Source organism: Prinia subflava, chromosome 5 (assembly GCF_021018805.1).
Source record: "Prinia subflava isolate CZ2003 ecotype Zambia chromosome 5, Cam_Psub_1.2, whole genome shotgun sequence".
Taxonomy (NCBI): domain Eukaryota; kingdom Metazoa; phylum Chordata; class Aves; order Passeriformes; family Cisticolidae; genus Prinia; species Prinia subflava.
Window position 1 is genome coordinate 36,636,396 of NC_086251.1, and position 21,931 is coordinate 36,658,326.

Sequence of the window (21,931 nt, forward strand, 5' to 3'; positions counted from 1 at the left end):
ATTACTATGTGGCCTGGCAGCTGAATACCAGCTTGCCTTGTGCCTCAGGTTGGAGGGGAAAATACATTCTCTTGTATTACCTCTTCTATTTCCTTTCTTCATCCTACCCTTGATTATTTAATAGATCCATTTGAAGAAGTACCTGATTTTTCTTCTAAGCAAATTATTTTATTCCCCTAACTGAATTTCAGGTTAATTTGGTGGCAGCAGCTTGAACCAGTTATCCTTGTGTTTCCCATAAAACATGCATACATCTGTGACAATTTTTCTTGGTGTTTGACATGAATTTTACATGAGGGAAGATGAGGTTAAGAGCATTTGCCTTCATAATGATAGGTTGTATTTTCAAATTGCATAATATTTCTATTTTTAGAGATAAATCAAAATTGTTTCCAGAATCCCTGAGGCCTGTACTTCGTACTTCCACAGAAAATATGTCTCATACAAAACCTTCTTCCTTTTTCGTGGAAAAGGACACAGAGAACTGATGCTTACAAAAATACCCTAAACAAAATCGTCCCCAGAGAAGGTTATAATAAGAAAAAATTTCCACTAGTGGCAACAGGGATTCTCCGTAATTCTGTATTGGCAGTGAGATAGTTCACATAAATTTTAATACATGAATATTAACACTAGTTAAAAAACATGCATTTTTTTAGGCTACACAATGGCAAATTATAAGGCTGTAGCTTAGAACGAGATTTTACCAATCTTCATCATTACTAAATTTAGCTCCTTATCAGCAACTTTTAGAACGAGATCATTCTTCATCTGCAAACCTCTTTATATACATGAAGTTTTTCTGTGCAATAAGTAGGCAAACTGGCACAGGCACTAATATGCACACAGACAGCAGGCTCTGCTCTGCCTGCTCCTCATCCTCACAACTTGTTCCTCCTGCATGTGCCACCATTAAGCAGCTGGAGGCAAGCACAGAGGGAGGGGATTTGATACCACGTTCTTCCTTCTAGAATCAGGTTTTGCACTTCAGATAAATGGGAGTATGGAAGTGACACAGAACCATAGACCAAAACAGGTATTTGGCTGCAGAGTGAGTGAATTTGGGTTAATGTACCACAGGTTACTGCAGGAGGTTTTAAAAGCCTGCTTTTTCACTGACCTGTTTCTCAGACAGTATCTTCAGCCCTACTTTTTCTATATTTAGATATAACTTCCCCTTCCATTGTTGTATGGAATAAACCACTTATTCTCCAGAGAATCCAGAGAATATTTTAGGAAACAAAAAAGCTTCAAAAATCCACAACTGTACATCAAAATCAAAGAACCACACATTTTGGACAAGTTGGTGGCATAGCACTTACTTCTTTAGGGTTCCCTTGGGCAGATAATGTCATGTAGCCAGTGCAGCTGGCTTATTTCATTTCGCATAATCAGCTTTCAGTATTCATTACTTTAATATGTTAGAGGCAGGTAGGGCATGTTGTGTGGCCAAATATGCTTTTCAATTTTTATGTCTTGAATCTATAGCCCACTGTCATTAAACAGCTTGAACTGCTTGCGAATGGAATGGGAGTCCTCTGTGAAACGTCATCTCCAGCAACAGCTCCAGGGTTGCCCCCACTTGAGTGCTATGGACAAATCTGAGCACTTCTAACACTTGGCTGCAGAAAAGCCAGTTTATTAGCCAGTTTTTAGGATTAGAGGTTCTCATGTGCAAAAAGCAGTATCTAGGAACACCCACAGCACCAGGGCTGGCCAAGCAATGCTACTTTCAAGACAAAGTGAAGTGACTCAGCTCTATGTTCTTCCTAAACAAAGTGTGAATTGCCTAAGGTTTTTCCCCCTTGCTTTCTTGCCTAGTTTGAAGTATCATTGGCTAGGTTTTGCACTGGCAGGAAGCTCAAGGGGTTTATTTAGTAGACCAGTACGGGCCAAGAAACATCATGTTTTCCTTGTAAACTGTTTCTGACTGTCTACTGATAAGAGAGTTACATTTCAGGAACCTGAAAACAGAACATGTATACCTAGTGTTGAGATTAGGGATGAAGCTTTAGAGGAGACTGTCACAGAGACCTCTCGTATGTTGTTACTGTCACAGATACATCCAGCTTTATTCAAATTAAAGCCATGTCGAAAAGCTGCTGAATTTTCCACCTGTTTCCCCATATTAAGCAGTATTACTGTTACTTCTGATAAACCAGCAAATGATCCTATATCCCTCCATCCCTCCTGCAATTGCAACAACTCACTTTGATACTGCTGTGGCAGCCTTGAGGGGAAAAATCTCTTCGGAAATTCCAATTAGCAACAGACATTCATTAATAGAAAAACCTGCTATGCTTCCTATGCATTTGATAATCCTGTTTTATGGTGATATGTGCCTCACTGGACTGATGCTTCTCTCAGCCTGAAGGTGACTCCTGCACCTTGGAACACACCAGGCTGGTCTCAGACTTACTCTAGGCTACGCACTACTAACAGAAAATCTGCTATTTCAGCTGCAGTGCTACAAGCTTGTATCCAGTTAGAACCCACCACATCCCAGCTGTGTGATGCTTTTGCACAGTTTTGACCAATTCTGGTTTGTTGCAGTCAACAGAAAGTTGTCTGCAAATAATTTTTGCATAGCACTTAAAGAGTACATTCCATGATGTACTCATGTGTGTATATATGCACTTGAGGTTAGACACAGACAGGATCTTTCGTCACACAAACCCATTAAACTTCTTGTACAAACAGTGGGAACATACAAAGTAAACATGCATGCAGGCCACATGCTTCACTGCAAAGACAATTTACTGGAAAAAAAGTATTGGTTCTTGTAGAGAAATGGCACAAAAACCAATCAGAAAGAAGGCAAGGGACACAGGAAGCTGGAGTGCTCAAAGCAGGGCTCTGGTTTATGGCTAAACATATGTTTGGCTCTTTTTCCTGGGCTAAACATGAGAGCTTGCATGTCAAGTAAAGCCTAAAAAGGATGAATGGAACTAAAACCAAAACTGCTCTGTGGTCTTGCTGATTTCTTCAGGAAAACAGAGACTTATACAAGTTCCTTGTAAGACTGCATCAAAGACACCTGACATTTAAAGGCCAAAATATTTTTAAGATAATATCTGTAAGATTCTTTTTATGTGTATGTGAGAAAGTAGAACTTAGGGCACAGCTATTTTTTACTATGTGAATAAATTAATTATCTGGACAAATAAATAAAGCTCACACAGTTGTCCTAATTTACAACTGACATTAAGATTTAGCAGCAGTTCTCTTTATTGGAATCATTTTTGCTTCTGCAGTACACAGATCTGTTGAAAATGGTTCTTTTCCACATGTGGCCACAAGACTTGAATAAGAAATGTCAAATCACATAATTATGACACTTCTCAATGGCTCAGTTGTGAGCTACTGCAACAAGACATTCTAAGAAATCTAGGACTAAGCTGCACAAAACTTTAATTGTTGGCTTTTAACAGCTTTCCTTGGTGCTCTTGCAATTGGAATATGCTTCTTCGAAGTTTTTGAGCAAAGAAGGTTTTCAATAGTCTTCTCAACATTAAAAAAATGTTGGTACATTGCTATACATAAAAAAACCCCAAAAAGTAGCCACAAATACCTTTTGTAGCAACTAACCTCCTCAGGAATATATTTGGCCATTTTGATAGCAAACATGACTTGAGTTTCATTTGAAAGTTTTAAGTTTTATAAGAATCTATGATTTTCCAGAAGCAGCCTTGGGAAACAAAACAAAACACCCCACCAGTAAACTTGGAAGGGCAAAGCAACGTGATTGAAAAATACTAATGAGATAAAGATGAGTAAGTGCCAGATCTAACATAAGTCCCTTTAACACAGCCAGCAACTACACATTCAACTTCAATGAAGAGGGGGAACACAGGACTTCTGGTTCTCCAGGGAAAGATGGAAAGCATCTCAACCACCTTCCCACAGTTCACACATTCCAGCATTTGGCACAAAACAGGGATTTACACATAAAAAAATCTGCCTAGTCCTACTTATTTACTCACTGTATTACTCACAACAGAGGAAGACCTGCAATGTCAAGTCACAGACCTTGATGCATCCAACCCAAACATTTATTATTAGTTTCCTTGAGGCAGCATACAACAACTTTTTTCTGATACACAAATCCTTAGAGGTCCTCTGCTACTAAAATAACCAAGACAAATATTAAGTGAAGAAAATTAGCTTTATTTATGTAAATTAGAAAAAAGTATTGTTAGAACTTTGGTCAAATTGTTAATTCTGTACAATTTACAATTATATTTATATACAAAACTTCTAATAAAATACAGTACATCACACTCTTCCTGAGTCACAGTGTGTTTCTCAGCTCTGTAAATATTTTTTTCTTCTTACTTTAAAGCAATTAGATTCAAGAAGGAAACAGTATCCTCAGTTTGACAGTGTTTGGTTTAGGTAATACTGGTATTAAGAAAGACGTCAACACATTGTACTTAGAAAATACTTTACAGCCATTGCAGTTTTGACAGTTATTTTCTATATTAAAATATGCTAAAAATGTTAATTACATACTTCTTATTATAAGTTTGTTGCACTCTATTTATAGACACAAGACAAAGTGACTTCAAATCCTTCCACCTCTCCCTGCAGAGATACAGAAATTAAGTTATGTGTAAATCTCAGTGATCACTCAAAGATCAGGGAACATCCATCCAGATAGAGCAGAGGTCTGAATTGAGGCACAGTACGTTAAAATTGCTGTCCAGCCCTGGATAGGACATGTAAGATATTGCCTGGCTCCCCCAAATTTATCAAAGCACACATCCTGAAAAGTGAGACTGTGTCAAGCAGCAAGGCACCGAGCCTGGCAATCCTTCCACATGCATGACAGTCCCACTCTGGAAAGAAGCACAGTCCCCAGAGAGGCACTGCAGAGCTGAATTTCACAGCCTTTGCTACATCTTGGCCAGCTCAAGATGTTATTAGGATTAAAGCTATCCACATTACCTTTATTGAATTGAATTTTCTGAGATCAACAATAAACTATTATAAGGCTTAGAAGGATATTTAATCTGTTTAATGAATGATGCAGTGTGTTAAATTAGTAATTAGCATAGATTACAACCTGTAAATAAATTTATGCCTCTGTTAAATCCAAAAACCAATTACAGTAACTTATTTTTGACAAATATTGATTTAAAAAGACAGTTAACTTTACTTAATGGCTAAGTATGGGATACTCCTAAATATATCTATGGTAAAGTTCACTGTATTTTTTTAATATAGGCATGTGCATTTCTGATATTTTAGTCCAAAATAATAAAAAAATACAGATTTCATGACCTCTGTTTTCTTCTTCGTGTTTAGAGATATTTAAGAAGTCTTACACTAAGAGAAAGTTATCTAGAGACTTGCTTTCTCTTAAAAACTTTCTGTAATAATTCAGCACAAACTGAAATGCATGAGATCAACTCATGACAATCCTTTGTGATTAGAAATTAAAAGGGACTTTTTTGCTGTTGATATCAAAGTGCATAAAATGACAATATGGGGCTTTAAAGAAAATTGGTCTTTAGCTGAATGCTCGAACTTTTCCCAGGATTTTTTGCATGTTTAGTAGTCTTCACTTTGATGCTTTCTTGATTGCCTTTAACAGCTGACTCGAGCCTGGCTTTCATAGTTGGAGAGGAGGCCATCAGTTTTTTAAAAACTGAGGAGTACTGTGGACCAATCTGCATCAGAGTTTGCAAAGCAAACTCATGGAGACTTTTTGCTGAGATTGTAGCAGAAACCAGTGCATTTTCATCCAAAAGAAAGGAAATGAGGATGGGAAGAAAGCAGGTCACCAAGTGAGCACCTATAAACATGGAAAACAGAAATTAAATGCACAGTTTTCAAAAATAGTGTCAAATTCTAACTGGAAGTGTTTCTCTAAGTTAACATTTAATTCAAACTGTAAAGCTGCAAATGTTAGCTGAACTGTAGGGTAAAAACCCAACATTCCTGCGAGCAATTTTGTGGCAATTAGTGTTCAGGACTGAATTCCTAGTGGTCGTTTTGGTTTTAGTTTGTTATTTATGGCAACTTTGAGCGTCTTTAACGCTTTGGGTACAAGAAAGGGAAGTAACTTACGGTGCTGTTCCTCAGCAGCAGCTGTCAGAGCTGTAACCACCTTTATTCCCTCCTGAATGACTTGAAGTTCAGCAGCATTTTCAGGTTTTGCCCTCTCTGTTTCCTGCAGTTTCCCCACAATGGATGGTGCTAAAGAATGGATATAAGGGTATGACACAGTTTTGCTTGGATGCTGAAAGATGGAGTGCAGCAGCTGGTAGCACTTACACTGTACCTAAAGGGAAAATGAAATTTGCAGTTACCAAGTGTTACAGTTCAAAATACATCTCTAGGTGTTCTAAATTTAGCAGCTTGCCAGATAACATTTTTGGGAGGGGGAAAAATGTGCCTCACAACTTGAAAATTCATCAGGTTGTAGGCTGCTCATGTATAATACTTCATAGAAGCATTATAACTTGTAAGCAATTATTAACAGAAACCAGATCACGCATTGTTTCCTTCCATCAAGTCTTATATCTTCCAACATTTTTGAGTTAAGGAAAAAAAACAATTTTCTGTTTGAAGATTAGTATTATTTTGAAAATACTCTCTTCTTAGCAAAAGTGCAGTAATACCAAAAAAGTGGTGCTTAAAATAGAATCAATATCCCTGTCAAACTGTAGGCACAATTTAAAATGCCTTAAATGTTGCAGTAGCTTGCATCTCCTTGGAAGTCAATAGGACTGAAACTACCAAGTTCCTATATAATTTCTGAATGGCTCTGATGCCTAAATACTTGGATGAAATTTGCAAATGCAGGCTAATATTTCCTTGCAGTCATATTTGGCATTTTCAGTTTCCTAACAGTGAAAACCAAAGTTGACAATATTCAGAATGTACTGATATATAAAAAAGTATTGTCTCACAGTTATTTCTCAAGTAAATGAAACTTTGTTTCATTTTTTATTACTTCAAATATATATATAGAGGAGATGTAAGAAAAGCAACTTGCAGTGAATTCTAATGAATATGAAATATAATGCATACTATTTTCAGAGCTGAACTTTGAAAGTGAGGTAGTCTCAACACCTAAAAAAGCCACTTGTATAAATACTTTTTTCCCTGACACATTATATTTTTTAGGTGAAGGACAGTAATATATCAACTGTGACACTATAATCTAACGCCATTACATGAAAATACTTATGTTAGGTCAGAACAAGGCATGAATCTAGTTCAGTAAGCTGCATCCAGCAGAGGCCAGGAGCTGATGCCTATGGGACAGTAATAGTTTTGTAGTCATACTTGCTCCAGCTCCCAAAGACTCACAGATGAGGGATTTCCTGAGCAAAAGACAGTATCTGTGTGTTGAAGATAAAATGAACAAATAAAATTCAACAAGTGCCTGAAACACTACACAACTGTGTTGTGTACCTAGCAATGTATAAAGCACTGAGTCTGACTCAGTTGAAAAAAAGTAATAGGAATACAGAATTGCATTACAGAACAATGATTAAATGCCCTACTGGACATGTTCTTGCTCACTTTTTCAGACTGTATTTTAAAATACAGCAGGTATAGTCTGGAGAGAATTAACTTCCATCAACACACAGGACTAGCAACACAACTAAAATAAGCTACTATTCGTTCAGTATGGTAGTGACATTCTAGTATCTTCACCAGTACTTACAAGAGGATCTTTGGAGTCAAGTGCTGCTTTAAACTTCTCAATACAACGCTTCTGAAGGCACTCCACAGTAGTAACTTCTGGGCTGGTAGACATAACAAATACTGTAATAGCAGTGAGAAGGCTGACCTCATCGAGTTCTTGGAGAAGGCCATCTACTATCAACAAAGGAAGAAAATTGTTGGATTTGCATTTAAAATTCTATGACTTTAAGCGGTACAAAGAGGTGGAATAGAAATATCAATGTCTGTGCTTCTTTAGGAACCTGCCTTCAAATACACAACATCCTCTGACACAGTGAGATGGACTTTTACTGCAATAAAAGCCAAGGCCCAAATGGGAATGCATATTTGAAATTATACCCTACTTCTATTCCATTGTTTCTCTGTATAAAGTCCAATAAATATCTTTGAAGAGCTGGTATGACATATTAGAACACAATCTATTTGTGAATAACATAAAATTTGCATTTAGAATATATATTCTTTTGCTGTAAGTTTTAAACAATTTTGTAAAGAAAAGTTGCAACAACAAATTACAATGTAAGGGATTAAGGAACAATGAAAATACTACAAACTCAGCAAGTTGAAGCAGCAGCACACAGTAAACTGATTCAAGACAAAAAGTTCTTTTTGTGCACTACTTACTGTTTTAACACCCTTTGCTGCACTACAGACACTAACTCTTAGTGGAGAACCTGCACTCCGTGTACTGCTGTCTTTTATGCTCAGCTGTAAACTGAAGCCATAGCTGCTGTTTATGCCTTCATACCATGGAACTACACAACACAGGAATAAGCCTGCCAACCCACTGTCCTGGTTTCAGCTGGGGAACAGCTAGTTTCTTCTCAGTAGCTGTTGCAGTGCTGTGTTTTGGATTCAGAATGAGAATGGGGTTGATAACACACTGATATTTTGGTGTCTGCTAAGGTGTGTTTATCCTAAGTCAAGGACTTTTCCCTAGTCTCACGCTGTGCCAGTGGGAAGATAATGAAACTGGGATGGAGCACAGCTGGGATGGGTGACCCGAACTGACCACAGGGATATTGCACACCACAGAACATCATACCCTGTAAACAAACTGGGGGAGTACCTGGAAGGGCAGATGATCCAGGTTCAGGAAGGAGGATCTAGCATTGGCCAGAGGGTGGTAAGCAACTCAACAGCGCATCACTTGTTTTTCTCTTTTTCTTTCCATTATTACTATCATTTACCATTATTCCTTTATTTTACTTTGTTTCAGTTATGAAGCTGTTCTTATCTGTCGTGGTTGCGGGGGGAGGTGAATTTTTCCAGGGGGATGTGGGCAGGCCAATCAGTGATCAGCTTTTCTGCTGGCACCTGGATTGGTCACTGGGAGGTTTGGACACGCCTCTGAGGACACAAAGAGTTAAAAGCAAGAGTCTGGGGGGTTCGGCCTCTTTTGGGTTCCGGTTTCAGCAGTGGAAACATCTCCTCTCCCCTGCTCAGCTCTGGGCTGAGTGGGGGAGGGGGAAGCCACATGGCCGGGCTCAGGACAACCACGCGGTGGAACTAAAGTAAGCTGGGCCCCGGGGGGAGAAGAGAGTGGACAGGACTGGAACTGAGCTGCCCCGTCCAGGATGGAGGGGTGGAAAACTGTGGAAGTGCCTTCTGTGTGTGCTCACCCCCCTCCCCCCCAAACTCCGGGAGAAGGTGCCCAGCCACGTGGGGGTTGCCGAGCCTGGGAGTGCCTCAGCCTGCAGCACCCTGCTGAGAAGAAACTGTTAACCCTTGCTTGGCAGAAAGAAACTTTTCTTAGACATTGATTCTCATGACTGGTGGTTTCGGAGGAGAGAGGGAAGCGGCCTAGGACCGAGATGATAAAGCACGATTGGAAGGAACCCGATGGGCAAAGAATGAGAGGAGTAGTTTTCTGAGCTGGACTTTTCTTGCATGATGTCAGCCATGGACTGAACTTAAGTCTCTTTTGAACATAAACTGCATTTTGGGTGGATACAGCTGCCCCTGCTTTTGCTACAGTGACTGTCACTTGAAGAGTTAGAGCGAGCAGAGGAGAGAGGAGGAGGGTGAGGTGGCGCCCTCTGCCCTCAGGGCAGACCTGCTCCTGGAACCCCAGCCCCTGGGTGAAAAGGGGAGAGCTCGGCATGCAGCATCCTTAAAAGAGCCCTGTATGCAGCCTTAGACTATGGACAGCAGTGAGAGCACTGGACACAGGAAAAAGAGAGTGTCACCCTGGCAGACTTCTCCGGGCGGTGCCACGGGTGACATGGAAACACATAAGGGGTGGACCCGTGTTTTCTGAAGAACAGTCTGTGGTGCGAGAGAGACTCCTCTCTCCCTTGCTGAATTGAAGATTGGGGTTTTTTTGAGTGGTGATTGTTTGATCTAAAACCCAAAGGTTTGGTCTGTGAAGAGTGATGGGTGGGGGGTGGAAACTGGGAGAAGAGATGTTCTGAGAAGTTTTTATTTCTGTCTCTGTGTGTGTTTAAGAGTTTTTCTGTCTCTGTTCTTATGTAATGTAATAAAGTTTTAGTGGTTTTTTTTGTTTTCAAGATTTAAGCCTGCTCTGTTCCTGATCACATCCCACAGTAGTTGCTAGAGAAAAAACATATATTCATGGGTGCATTAACATCTGGCCAGTGCCAACCCATGACATTATCTCAACATAAAAGTTTTCCTTTGATTCTTCTCCCCACTCCACTACGGTGGGGCAAGAGGGAGTGGGGGTTGCATGAGTGGCTGCATGGTGCCCAATTTCCAGCTGGGCTTAAATCACGACATCCACATTTATACTTTTATAGATGATGCCTTTTCATATGGACTGTAGAGACAAGTTTGCACTATACTTTCAACACTACCTGGTAACCAGCTAATTCTCTTGTGATGAAAAAAGAAGTCTTTTTTTAGGTGTGCATGAATTGAATTTAAATAAAACCAAACAATGCTTCGCACAAACATTTCTGATTTTTAACTCATAAACCCAATATTTCTGCTTACCTTGATCCCAACAGTCAAGCACTGTGACCAAAGCACTACGTAGAAGATCAGTCCAAGCATTCTGGCTCTTCTCTGCTCGAGCCATTGGAGAAGACAAGAGTCCTTTAAGAGCTTGTAGAGATGCAGCAACTGTCAGAGGTAACTGGCCATCGTGCAACTTCACAGCAGTTTCTTTAAGTACTCCAATAATTAGGTACAAAATAGTAGGAAGAACTGAAACACTTCCTGTAAAGCAATGCAAAATAATTTCACAGAAATGAAAAAAAATGCAAGTACCTTTTACATTTAAAAAATTGAGGCAGTTTTCTTGGATTCTCTTTTTTATTTATAATTTATCATTTTTAAACATATCTACGAATAGAGGCACTGGTAATTTGAAGATTTGAACTATCATGTGGCCTGCTATAGCAAAAAGGGAGTCAGACTGCTTAAGTGAACTTAAACCTCTTCCCCTTTAAAATAAGCAGTGTATATCTTTTCCTTGGTGATTTTACTACATGAAGTGTGGAATTATGTCGTATTCAGAGAAAAGTAAGAAAGAAAGATCAGAACCACTGGGGAGGTGCTTCTCATGGAAGAAAAGCCATGGAAGTATACAAAGTATAGTAGTAGATACAGTATACACTAATATGTATATATTGGTACATAGTATAGTCTTTGTATATACTACTCTATAGAAAGAAGAGTAGAAAACAAAGTATAAGATTTTAAGTATATTTTGCACTTGAAGACAATACAGTGAAGGAAATTAACAGGGGTAGGTAATTTCAAAACTGGCAAGAGGAAATACTTCTACCATATGATGTGTGGCTGCCTATGGCACCTAAGGATGCCATTGCTCCAGGAAATCACTGAAGACAAGAATTTAGTAAGGGTAATAAGGATTTCAGAATAAATATATGTATAAAACCCCTAGAATTTAAATAGAAGCCTCTTAAAATATCTAGGAAAAGAGACGACCTAAGGAGAAGAGTAGATTGTTCCATAGGCTACTAAAGAGATTTCCATGTCTGAGAATCTGAGAGTTGACCAGTCATAATAAGAGACCACTAAAAATGTTTTACAATTCACAGGAATAATGTGGCATAGCAATTTCATTTATTTTTATGTCTTGGAATCTAACAGTAATACAAAATTCTGCATATATTAGAGGCAGTCTAGAAACCTGCATACTTACGTGTTCCTCCTGTCCTAAGTTATGACTCAGCAAAGCACCGAGTTAAGCATGAGGCTTAATATGCTTATTTCATTCCCTAAACAGCAAAATGCTTATGTTTTTAAGATTTTAATACACTGATGTTCATGAGAGACCTGTTGAATAATGAGGGTCTCTGTCTGACTTATGTGTAAGTATTTCCTGAAGCTGAAGACATTTATTTTTGAACAGCCAACTATTTCAAAATTTACTGTTGAAATTCAGTAGGAAATGTAGGTCATGAACATCATTTACTTGCAAAATTTTTTATGCAAACATATCATGACAGGTGCCTGAAGTAGGAGACATGGCAGTCACAGGACTGTACCTTCAGTCCTACTAAAGGGGCTTGGTAGGTAGGGTAGGGTAACTCAGTTGCCTACTGAAGTGGAAAAAAATGATGCAATTATGCAACAGAAGAGTTCTCATCTCTTTGATTATGAGCTGACTTTTGGAGCTGCTTCCTTATTCAACTGACTGTATAAGCAAGCTTAAGCTCCTCTTTTTAGTCACCTGAAGGAAATGCTTAACTTCTCTAGTGTAAACGTTCCCTATGGTCTGCTCCTGCAAGCTGTTCGTTTGTGGAACAACATGGACAGCTAAAGACAAAAACAACTACAGTGAGAAAAAAATCACAGATTATTTTTCACACCAGATAGTTGTCCTCAGATGTCAGTGATGCTATGTTTATTTCCTTTCATTTTGAACTGATAAATAACGGGCTGCAGTGGAAATGAGAAAATATACCATCACCTTACAAGGATTGCAAGGGCTGCCAGCTATTCCATTGGGAGTATCACTTTCCCCATAGAAGAATCATTTAACAGGGAACAAATTTTTTTTAAAAAGAAGAAATTTTCAAGGGTAGTAAATGCCAAAAATTTGCATAAGGTGTAACAACAATACTTAGGTGGGAACAGAGGAATAGGGCAGAAATGGTTTGTATGTGTGGCTGTAACAGTACTGAAAGATTCTATGTATGAATATGATATTGAGGCTTGGTGGTGGGGAACCATCCCAAAGTTTGGAGTGAATCCAAAATAAGTCATGGGTAAAAGTCAACTAATCTGAGAATTCAACCGTAATTCCTTGCAGCTGTTTGTTAGTGTTCAAATGATGGAAAGGTAACCTTTCCCTTTTGAATTTAATTTGCCTGCATTATAAATTCCAGAATAGACAATTCAAGTAGCATATAATCAAGTAGCTGTTGTATACTTCCCAGTACAAAATGAATCTATTAATTGCACTGCTATTGGGTGGAAGGCAAAGAGAAACTACTACTCATTTAATTGCTTCAGTATTGTAACTTGTTTTGCAATTTGACAATAATAATTAAATTTAAAAAAAAAATAAAAGGAAATTCTCACAAGCAAATCAACAAAACTTGGTGCCAGACTTAGCTAAGAAAATGAGGTAATAAGAAAGGGAGAGAAGGGTCTAATATTCTTTCATTTATCTTTTCTTGTGATGAAACAGCATACCTTCAGGAGAGCAGATTGAAGGAACATCAGAGAGAATAACTAATGCTGCTGCTACTAGTCTACTTCCATCTTCTGACAGTAACAGATGTTTTCCAGGTGGAACTGCAGGGCTGTAAGTTAATTTAGGGTTGAGCTGAGGAAGCTGTCTGACAAGAATACAAACACACAGCTCCAATGTTGCAAAGACTAATGATTTCCCAGGCACCAGTCCCCCTGTGTCTTTGCCTTCTCCAAATTCTGGTAATGTTTCCTTTTCTGCAGCACCATCATCAACTGAAAGAAAAACAAACAATATGGCAGAAATCTGCATGCTGGGACTTGTTTCCAAAAAGTTTACTTCTTAAGATTGTTTCAGCACCAAATTATAATCTTGACACATATATATGTGCATGGGTATGTATTCAAAATTCTACTAGCAAACACTCGTCCTTCTGAATAAGCAAACTATGCAGTGATTGCCAAAAGGCAAAAGGGTGTGCAACAGACTTTGACATACCAGATCCTGAGGCACCAAGCCAATATGATGTCACCTGATACAAGCATTTTGATTCTTCTCCCAGTTTTTTCCTTTTACAAAATGAATGCTAAGAAGTTACAATCACAGTAACTATTGGAACCTGGCTTGTAACAGCTGTGTGTGCCCAGCCTGTCCATTGCTCAACTGCAGCTGACCCCAGCTTTTCACTAGGACTCCTCCCTCCCTGATGCCACCCAGCTGCAGTCTCTGCAGTTTTTCTCCTCACTTTCTGCCCATTGTTCAACACCTAAACCACCTACTATCTATCATACCACCTGAATTTCTTACCTCAATAACCTGGACTGTCTTAAGTAAACCAGAATTAGAATCCAACTGTGAAACACTTCAATAAATACACATCTTGGAATTCAGTTTTCCAAGAAAGAATTGCTTTAACCCTGACAATAGGTATTCAAATATTTCATACAGTACTGTACCTTCTGCACTTCTCCGCTTTTCCTTCACGTGTTCCTGAGCTGCAAAAAGGATCAAGCGAACCACTTCAAGGGCAGCAAGCTGAATATCAGGTGACTCTCTGGTCAGTATCAGTCGATGCAAAACATTCAGCAGCTCTACACTCAACTCCTACAGTAAGAAAAACATCTAATATAATTCAATTGTAATGCAGGAGTTTTAGGAACTTGTTAATATTTGGTAAAGCCAACAGTATTAATCTGAATGAGCTAAGGAACACAATGTAATTGACACAGTCATAGGAGCTGGCATTTTCCTCACCATCCAGGTCCTAGCTCCCAGTAACAGCAGTCCCTATCAATTCTCCCAACAAAACAGTTATCACAGTTTTTTAAGATCCAGGGCAACTAAAAATGCCAAAGTAATCTTTATCTTGTGGCTTCTGAACTCTTGAAGGTGAGAACACTACACTGTATCCCTCCTACACTACATTCATTTCCTTGGACAGAGCATCAACAATCAGCAGAACTTAGCTGTGTCCACAGGCTTTATCACTTTCACTGGGTCAGACAATTGCATGGCACATGGGATGATATAAACCTTAATTTAAAGAAAACAAAAAGGAAATTTCAGATTACTACTTCTTTTAGGATCATTGTTGTGGTATGGGTTTGTTTTTTTTGGTGGGTGTTTTGTTTTTTTTTTTTAGTATCACTGCTACTTTAGTCCAGTCTCCTTTTATCAACTTCTATTTTTAGAACAGAATTAATTCAACTATGCCTTGACAGAGAGAGAGCAAAAGAACTCTCTTTTCCAGATTTTTGTCTTTATCTTTACCTTTTGCTCTCATCCTACTATCTAATTACTCCTTTTGACGAAATGTCCTCAAATTCTCCGCCCCTCACCTTACAGGTTCCATGTTGTGTTCTTTTTTATCTCCTCCCTCTACAGCTTTGAATTTGGGTAAAGCATATGATTTACCTACTACTTATATGCTGAAGATTCCTGGAAATATGAGATTGTAGAGGTACTATTCAGACTAAAACTATGCCTTAATTCTGGGGAGCATTTGGTCATTATGCATTCATTACCTGATCACCACCTATTTTAGACCTTGGCCACGGAACATCGAAGAGTGCCTGCAGGGCATGCAAACAGGCAATAATGTTCTCCATTGCTGCATCTGATCGAGGAGAGCACAGGAACTCCACACTAATTCCTGTAAGCATCAGAAAAAAAACCACCATGTGTACTTGAAATTTTAAGTACTACTTTTTTCCACTACTAAGTAACCTCACAGAAGGTTGAGCAACCACAGAAATAACATTTTAAGTGAATTCATCTCCTATCGCAAATACCTTGGGGCAAAACCTCTATTTCCATCAAAATAATGCAAGACACTTCACCTTCTAGACAGTGTAAGACAAATTATAACTGGCTACTAACATAAATAAAACCCCAGCAATTTCTGAATTAAACACAAGGTCTAATGAGCAGACAGGACAATTCATAATGAGTATATAGCAGAATATTTGCCTAATCACTCTGATTTATGCAACAGAAGAAAATGCTGAAAGTAATAGTAGTTCACATACTCTAAGGCTGAGGCTTTATCTTCCATTAAAAAATGCTAAAAATGCCAACTAACACAACTAGATAACCAGTAGTAAGTAAATTGCATGAAGCCTAAGCTTGTAAATCCTAGAGCAGATAAGAGCTATCTTTTTTTCTCAGCATTCAGGACTTCTCAAGATAACCTTCATATAAATTGCAATCCATATCCTCATCCCAGTTGTACAGCTGTAATTCCAAAATGTTGGGAAACCAATCAATGTCCACTAAACAACAGCTGTGCAACAGAAAAGCAGTTGTAAATTCTTTGAGTTTCTCTGCAGGGAATAAAAATTAAAATGCTATTTTATTCAAAAGCAGAATAAACAAGCCAGATGCCCACAGTTAAGTACATGAAATTTGATGCACTAAGCAGTAGAGGAAGCAGGGGAAATGAGCAGCTTTTGTATCGGAAGTCCCACCTCTAACTGAGGGCGCAATGGAGTTCAAAAAGGAGCTGGCTCCCTGCAGAAAGACTGGGATTCAAAAGAAGACATGCAACAAACTCATTCCAGAAAGAGATTACAAAATAAGGATACAAAAGAGACGCCAAGAAAAAAATATAACCAGAAATGCCTAACTGTGTAAACTTAGAGAACTGGGACTGAATTCAACTACCTACTTAGCTCCTGCAGTAGTGAAGGCTTAACAGAGCTTTATATGAATTTAAGGAAACCCTTCTTTACTGTGGGGGTGACTGAGCACTGGCACAGGCTGCCCAGAGGGGTTGAGTCTCCATCCACACAGACATTCAAAAGCTGTCTGGACATGGGCAGCTGGCTTTATGTGACCCTGCTTGAGCAGGAAGTGGACAAAAGGACCTCCACAAGTCCTTTCCAACCTATAAAATATTGTGTGATGTAAAACTGTACTTAAGTGAAATTAATCCATAACTCTGTAACTACTGGTGCAAACACTGTAAAATCCACTCTTGAACTTGCATGTGTATGAGCAGAGCAATAAGCATTTGTTTAGGACTTGTTAGTGGTTTTTGTATCACATTTGGGAAAATGCCTTACAATTTTCTCACTAGGACTTAAAATTCTTCTGACAGTATGTTTTTCTGAAAGATGTGATATTGAATGATGCACTTAAATTTGAATAATTAAAATTTAATTTGCTAAGAGTTTTATCTACATTTTGACATATAGCACCTAGGCAGACAATGCACTCACTCACTAACCCAAGATAAGATGAAATCTGTCAGTATTCACATCCTCAGGAGATTTCACCAAGGGCCTGGTAGAAGAATCTTGACACATGGTAGTTGGGGTAACAGGTCTGGAGAGATTTGTAACTCCTTCATCTGGATCAACCACAATGAAACCTGTGCTAGTGAGCCATAAAGCTGTAGCATAAAGTATCAGTGCCCAGGAATTGTAGTAATGAGGTCTGGCATTTTCAATTGTCTCTGCTGTATAAAATGTACCACCTACAAGAAAAGAAATTAGTTTAAAAAATGTAATTTATTTTCAACTACTGTATTTTCTCATTCTTAAAATGGGATTGTGTCCTATGTATTACTTTTTTTTAATGTTTGGTATTAAAACTCAAGCCAATGAGGGCACTTCTCTTAGATTTATTTGGACAGAATGCAACAGATTACCTATTTCTTCTTTCAGCCATAAAGATAGACAACAAATAAGAATACCAAACCACTCTCCACATCCATGAAACCTCTGTTCTCAAAAGCAGTCCTGATCTTTACAGAGGTCCATAAGTAGGCTTAAATGCTACACAAATGAAAATACAACTCATTTGCCTTTTTACCTTCAGCAGGTAGTTGTGATGCATATTCTGGAGGCAAAGTTAAGAGAGCAAAATCCTGAAGTGCAGCAAGCCAGAGCTTGCTGAGTGTTCCAAGATCTGCCTGTACCAAGTCCAGAAGACCACCGGCGGAAAATGTTACATCTCTGTAGGTTTCTTCGGAGGAGTTTGCAATTTTGAAACAGTGTTTGTGTGTATCACCTTGATTTTTCTGTTTTTCAACTGCAACTATGTAAACCTGTTAATATATTTGGATAGAGAGTTACAAATATTAACACTTGGAAAACCACTGTAATCGCTAGCATGACTGCCGGTTGAACAGGCATGAGATTTCCTGGAATCTATTTCTGCTTCAAGTCCAGTGAGCATAGGTGAACAAACACTTATTCTCTAAGCGTTCTGAATCCTTTCCCCAGCTAATCATGATGCAAGAATCCCCAAAAAGGGGAAAACTACTAAAATTCCTATCTGCAATTAAGTATCCTGTTCTTAAAAATTAATATATTATTTGTCCAGTTTCTGCTTCCAACCATCCAACCCTGTTATAGCTACAAGACTGAAGAACTATCAAATAATATACCTATAATAATGATTTAGAAACAAGTTAACTAATTTCATTTTTTTAACTGAAATGCTATATGGCACTTGAAACTGACTTCTCAAAATTATGTGTTACTTCCTGTTAGCATTAAAGAACGAAGAGTACAATCTTGCATACTTTGCAAACTTTGGGTGTTACCATCTACAGGTTAATTTCAGAGTTCATTTCCTTAGATACCTCTCTGGTTGTCAAAATGATTGAATTGAGAATGTTTCAGACAAACAGCTCTCTGTAGTCTCTCCAAAATGCCCCTGGAGGGAAGCTCTTCTCAACTATAAAGGGCACATTTAGATTCAATGACTCTCAAGTCAGCTTTGTTAAATATTAGTCTCTTGAAATTATGATTGCTGCATCTTTCTCATGTTTGCTAGTTGTAATTGGTTGTCCTAGACCTGCAACTAAACACACACCAAGCCCTCTTCTCACACCTCCCTGCAGCAACAGGGGGAATTCCTCCAATTTCTGTAAACAAGATATGGGTAAGATTCTAACGGAGAAGGAACTGCCTAGGGCTTAAGCGAAATGTTTGTAAATTACAGGTCACAAAACCTTATAGGAAGCTCAACAGAGCTGCCTTTGAAGAATTCTAATGATCTTAATTATAGGCTGGAACAATCTACAGATCTTCACTTCTGAAAGTCGAGCTTCACATCTGGTCTGAATTTTGTCCTGGCTTCTGATCAGTGAAAGGTTGTTATATGCTACATGTAATGATTTAAAATTGATCACAGTGCATTATCTTTTCCTGAACAGATTAAAGAGATCAATCTATTTAAATCTCTCAATGTATGCAAAATTTCAAGATTTTTATTCCCACCTGCTAGCTTATCTCCAAGGGCTTTGCCATTTTATCAATATCTGTTCTCAAATATGCACTTGAAACATTGGTACATTTTTCTACAAATATTTACATAAAAACTATCTATTGTCTACTTTCTCCTCCGAAGTACCTTCCTGGTTATACACTAAAATATCATCCACCTTCATAACACGTTTATCTTCAGCTGGTTATCAACCATCATTATCCAAGGCCATTATCACTACATTCTAATACACATCTTTTGGAGGTTGTGTACATGGTTCACATTTTTGACTTTTAAATATTTAAACTTGCATTTACACATATTAAAACAAGTATTCACACGAGGTGATTTTAATTTAACTGAAGCAGCACAGAATTGACCACATTAATTTAAAAGATCAATTTCTAAGATATAAAATGCCAATAGGAAATGAGAAAAAATGACACCTATTTAAAATAGCATATTGAGTGGACCATCACCATAACCATTTATAACATACAATTTCAAATCAATATTGAAATATTTGAATATATTAATGAATTCATATTTTTAAGTATGATACATTATTCTTAATGTATAGTATAATAAAACCAGTTTAATTAGCAGTGCTTTTGTCAAGTTTACAAAATTCATGTACTTTTAGAGGTAGCAGAGCAAAGGATCAGCACCCTGTATTTAGAGAAAGTTAGAAATTTCTGAAAATTCTGTCTGAAAGATTCTAACTCCCCTACCCTATATCAATACCAACATCACAGAGCTGTTATACTAACCTCTGCCCAAGCCTTAAGGACAGCTAGCACTTCCATAGTTGAGGTGCTTTCATTATACTGTTGATTTTGTGCTTCTTTTCCAGCCTGCACTTTGAGCAAAGAGGACACAAGCAGCTGGTGAACCCTTCGAAGGTCATTAAGATCACTTACTACACCACTTGCTATCCAGGCACTGCATACCTAGTGTTGAGAAACAGAAACAATGAGGATCGAGAAAAAAACACCACTGGATACTCTTTTTCCATCTGTAAAATGATGGAAGCCAGATTTCTTTCCCATCAAGATACAGTTACTCTCAGACAAATGTTAAATGATGTCCCAGTTTAGTATACTTAAGCAGTGAAAACCAAGACATTAGTAGGGGGTGAGAAATAAAGGCCAAAATATCAACTGCAGAAAAGTTTCTCAAAAGACTTTAAAGTGACAAAAATCTTTGAGTTGTCACAATATAGAGACAACATAGGTGACATTTTTTGTGAATGGAGGATTTAAAGTTAGAGGATTTATTTCTTTTTTCTTGTGTTGCATATCAAGCAAAAAAATAAAATAAAATCGGAGGGTCTATTACCTAAGAGACTTCTGACTTTCAACACTTGCCTGACATGCTTTTGCTGTGACATCAGGAGGAGTTTCAGGAGCAAAGGCAGGCCTAAGTGCTGCTCCAACCTAAAGAGAAGTTATACAACATTTAATACATAGTGAACAATTGACTAGACTTACTTTTCATAATCAGATTTTGTTAGAGTTTTCCTTTATAAAGCATAGTTCCTTTGTCATTTTTTCAGACTGATTCAGTGAGATTAAAGAACAGAGAAACAGTTTCAGTCATACTTTTATTGTTTTGCTAACACTGAAGATATCGTTCTCTTTGAGTCTTCAGGGTTGACTCTATTATTTGCAGTCTAAAAGAGAAACAGTAATGTCTTCCTTTCTGAATGCCTGACTTGATGAGGAGCCCACAAAAGAAAAAGCAATATTCTGAACGTGAAACACTTGCAAGACACCCTTGTGAGTGACATTTCCTTACTCAGAAAGAATACAGATTTAAGAAAACAGCCAACTAAAGCTGGTCAACTTTGTAAGGTGAAAAACGGGGAGAGCACAAACCCATTCCCAATAAGGAATACACAAACACGGAGTTACTGGGCTGCAGAGGTTTTACCTACTCGCACTGTTGAGAACCATTCCACTAATGAAAGATTCCCTAGCTGCTTTAGCACGTATTTGAAAACTCACATTTAAGTTCGATGTGTTACACTTTCATCCCAAAGAGCAAGTACTAAAATAAATGTTTGTGAAATAAGTGAAAAGGATTTGTTTACAATGGCAATTAATGGCAATTTCTTAAGTTCCTCTGAAGCCGAGACTTCATTTATGGAACTTCTTTCTGAACAAGATTTTAGGAAGTCATTACTTAAGTCCAGAAAATTTATATCCATCTCTTTCTGGATTATTATGATATTTTTAAGGAAAATGCAGACTTGATTTTTAACAGTTTCACATCTCTTAAGTTAAATGAAACACTTTAAAGGTACTGAAGCTTAAAAAGAAAATTATTAGCTTTACTAGTGATCTGCTTGATGGTTTTGGACAACAAGGACAGATGGTTTATTTTTTCTCTTGATAGCTTCAGACTAGATCAAGGCACTTCCTTCCCACAACGGAGTGCCAAAAAAATAGAATTACACTGGCAAAATCAAGATCAAAAGTAGGTCAGGAAGTCTTCAGTGTTTCTCAATTCTGTGAGAGAAAGTGATCTGACCTATTCAGTGCCTGCTAGAAATTGAAGCTATATGAGGCTTAACACAGCTGTCTGTCATATTTAACACAAGTGTGGCCTGGAATGCCAAATGACCAGGACATCTTTTCTCTAAATCCAAACCAAGACTTAACTGAAATGGACCTTATGAGTACAACCCACACTTCTCTAGCTTGTTCATTGGCCAAGATCTCCAAACGTGATGGCTGCTGAGCAAAGGCTACTTATTTCTTAGCAGAGTTTAAAACTGTAGTTATTCCTAATACTTCTTGCAATACTTTCACACTCTGAAACCAATGCTTTCCAAAAAAACTGCACCAATGATCTTTTTAGTTGTATACTTGTTGTATTCAAGAG

The 21,931-nt window shown here is 38.0% G+C and overlaps 1 protein-coding gene across 4 annotated transcripts in view; it reads right to left on the reverse strand.

The window, feature by feature from the left end:
• Positions 1-4,123: 4,123 nt before the first annotated feature.
• HEATR5A (HEAT repeat containing 5A) overlaps positions 4,124-21,931 on the reverse strand; it is a 66,326-nt gene continuing 48,518 nt past the window's right edge. For 3 of the 4 annotated variants that reach the window (XM_063398875.1, XM_063398878.1, XM_063398879.1), the window contains 11 exons: positions 20,413-20,481; positions 19,816-19,995; positions 17,645-17,879; positions 17,058-17,306; positions 15,355-15,482; positions 14,287-14,434; positions 13,333-13,605; positions 10,657-10,881; positions 7,682-7,836; positions 6,073-6,286; positions 4,124-5,797 (listed from right to left, as the gene is read on the reverse strand). In XM_063398875.1, the coding sequence (XP_063254945.1) occupies positions 5,496-5,797; positions 6,073-6,286; positions 7,682-7,836; positions 10,657-10,881; positions 13,333-13,605; positions 14,287-14,434; positions 15,355-15,482; positions 17,058-17,306; positions 17,645-17,879; positions 19,816-19,995; positions 20,413-20,481 (2,178 nt within the window). In that variant the 3' untranslated portion in view covers positions 4,124-5,495. The remainder of the gene's footprint in view (positions 5,798-6,072; positions 6,287-7,681; positions 7,837-10,656; positions 10,882-13,332; positions 13,606-14,286; positions 14,435-15,354; positions 15,483-17,057; positions 17,307-17,644; positions 17,880-19,815; positions 19,996-20,412; positions 20,482-21,931) is intronic. The other variant, XM_063398877.1, reaches the window with a different exon arrangement.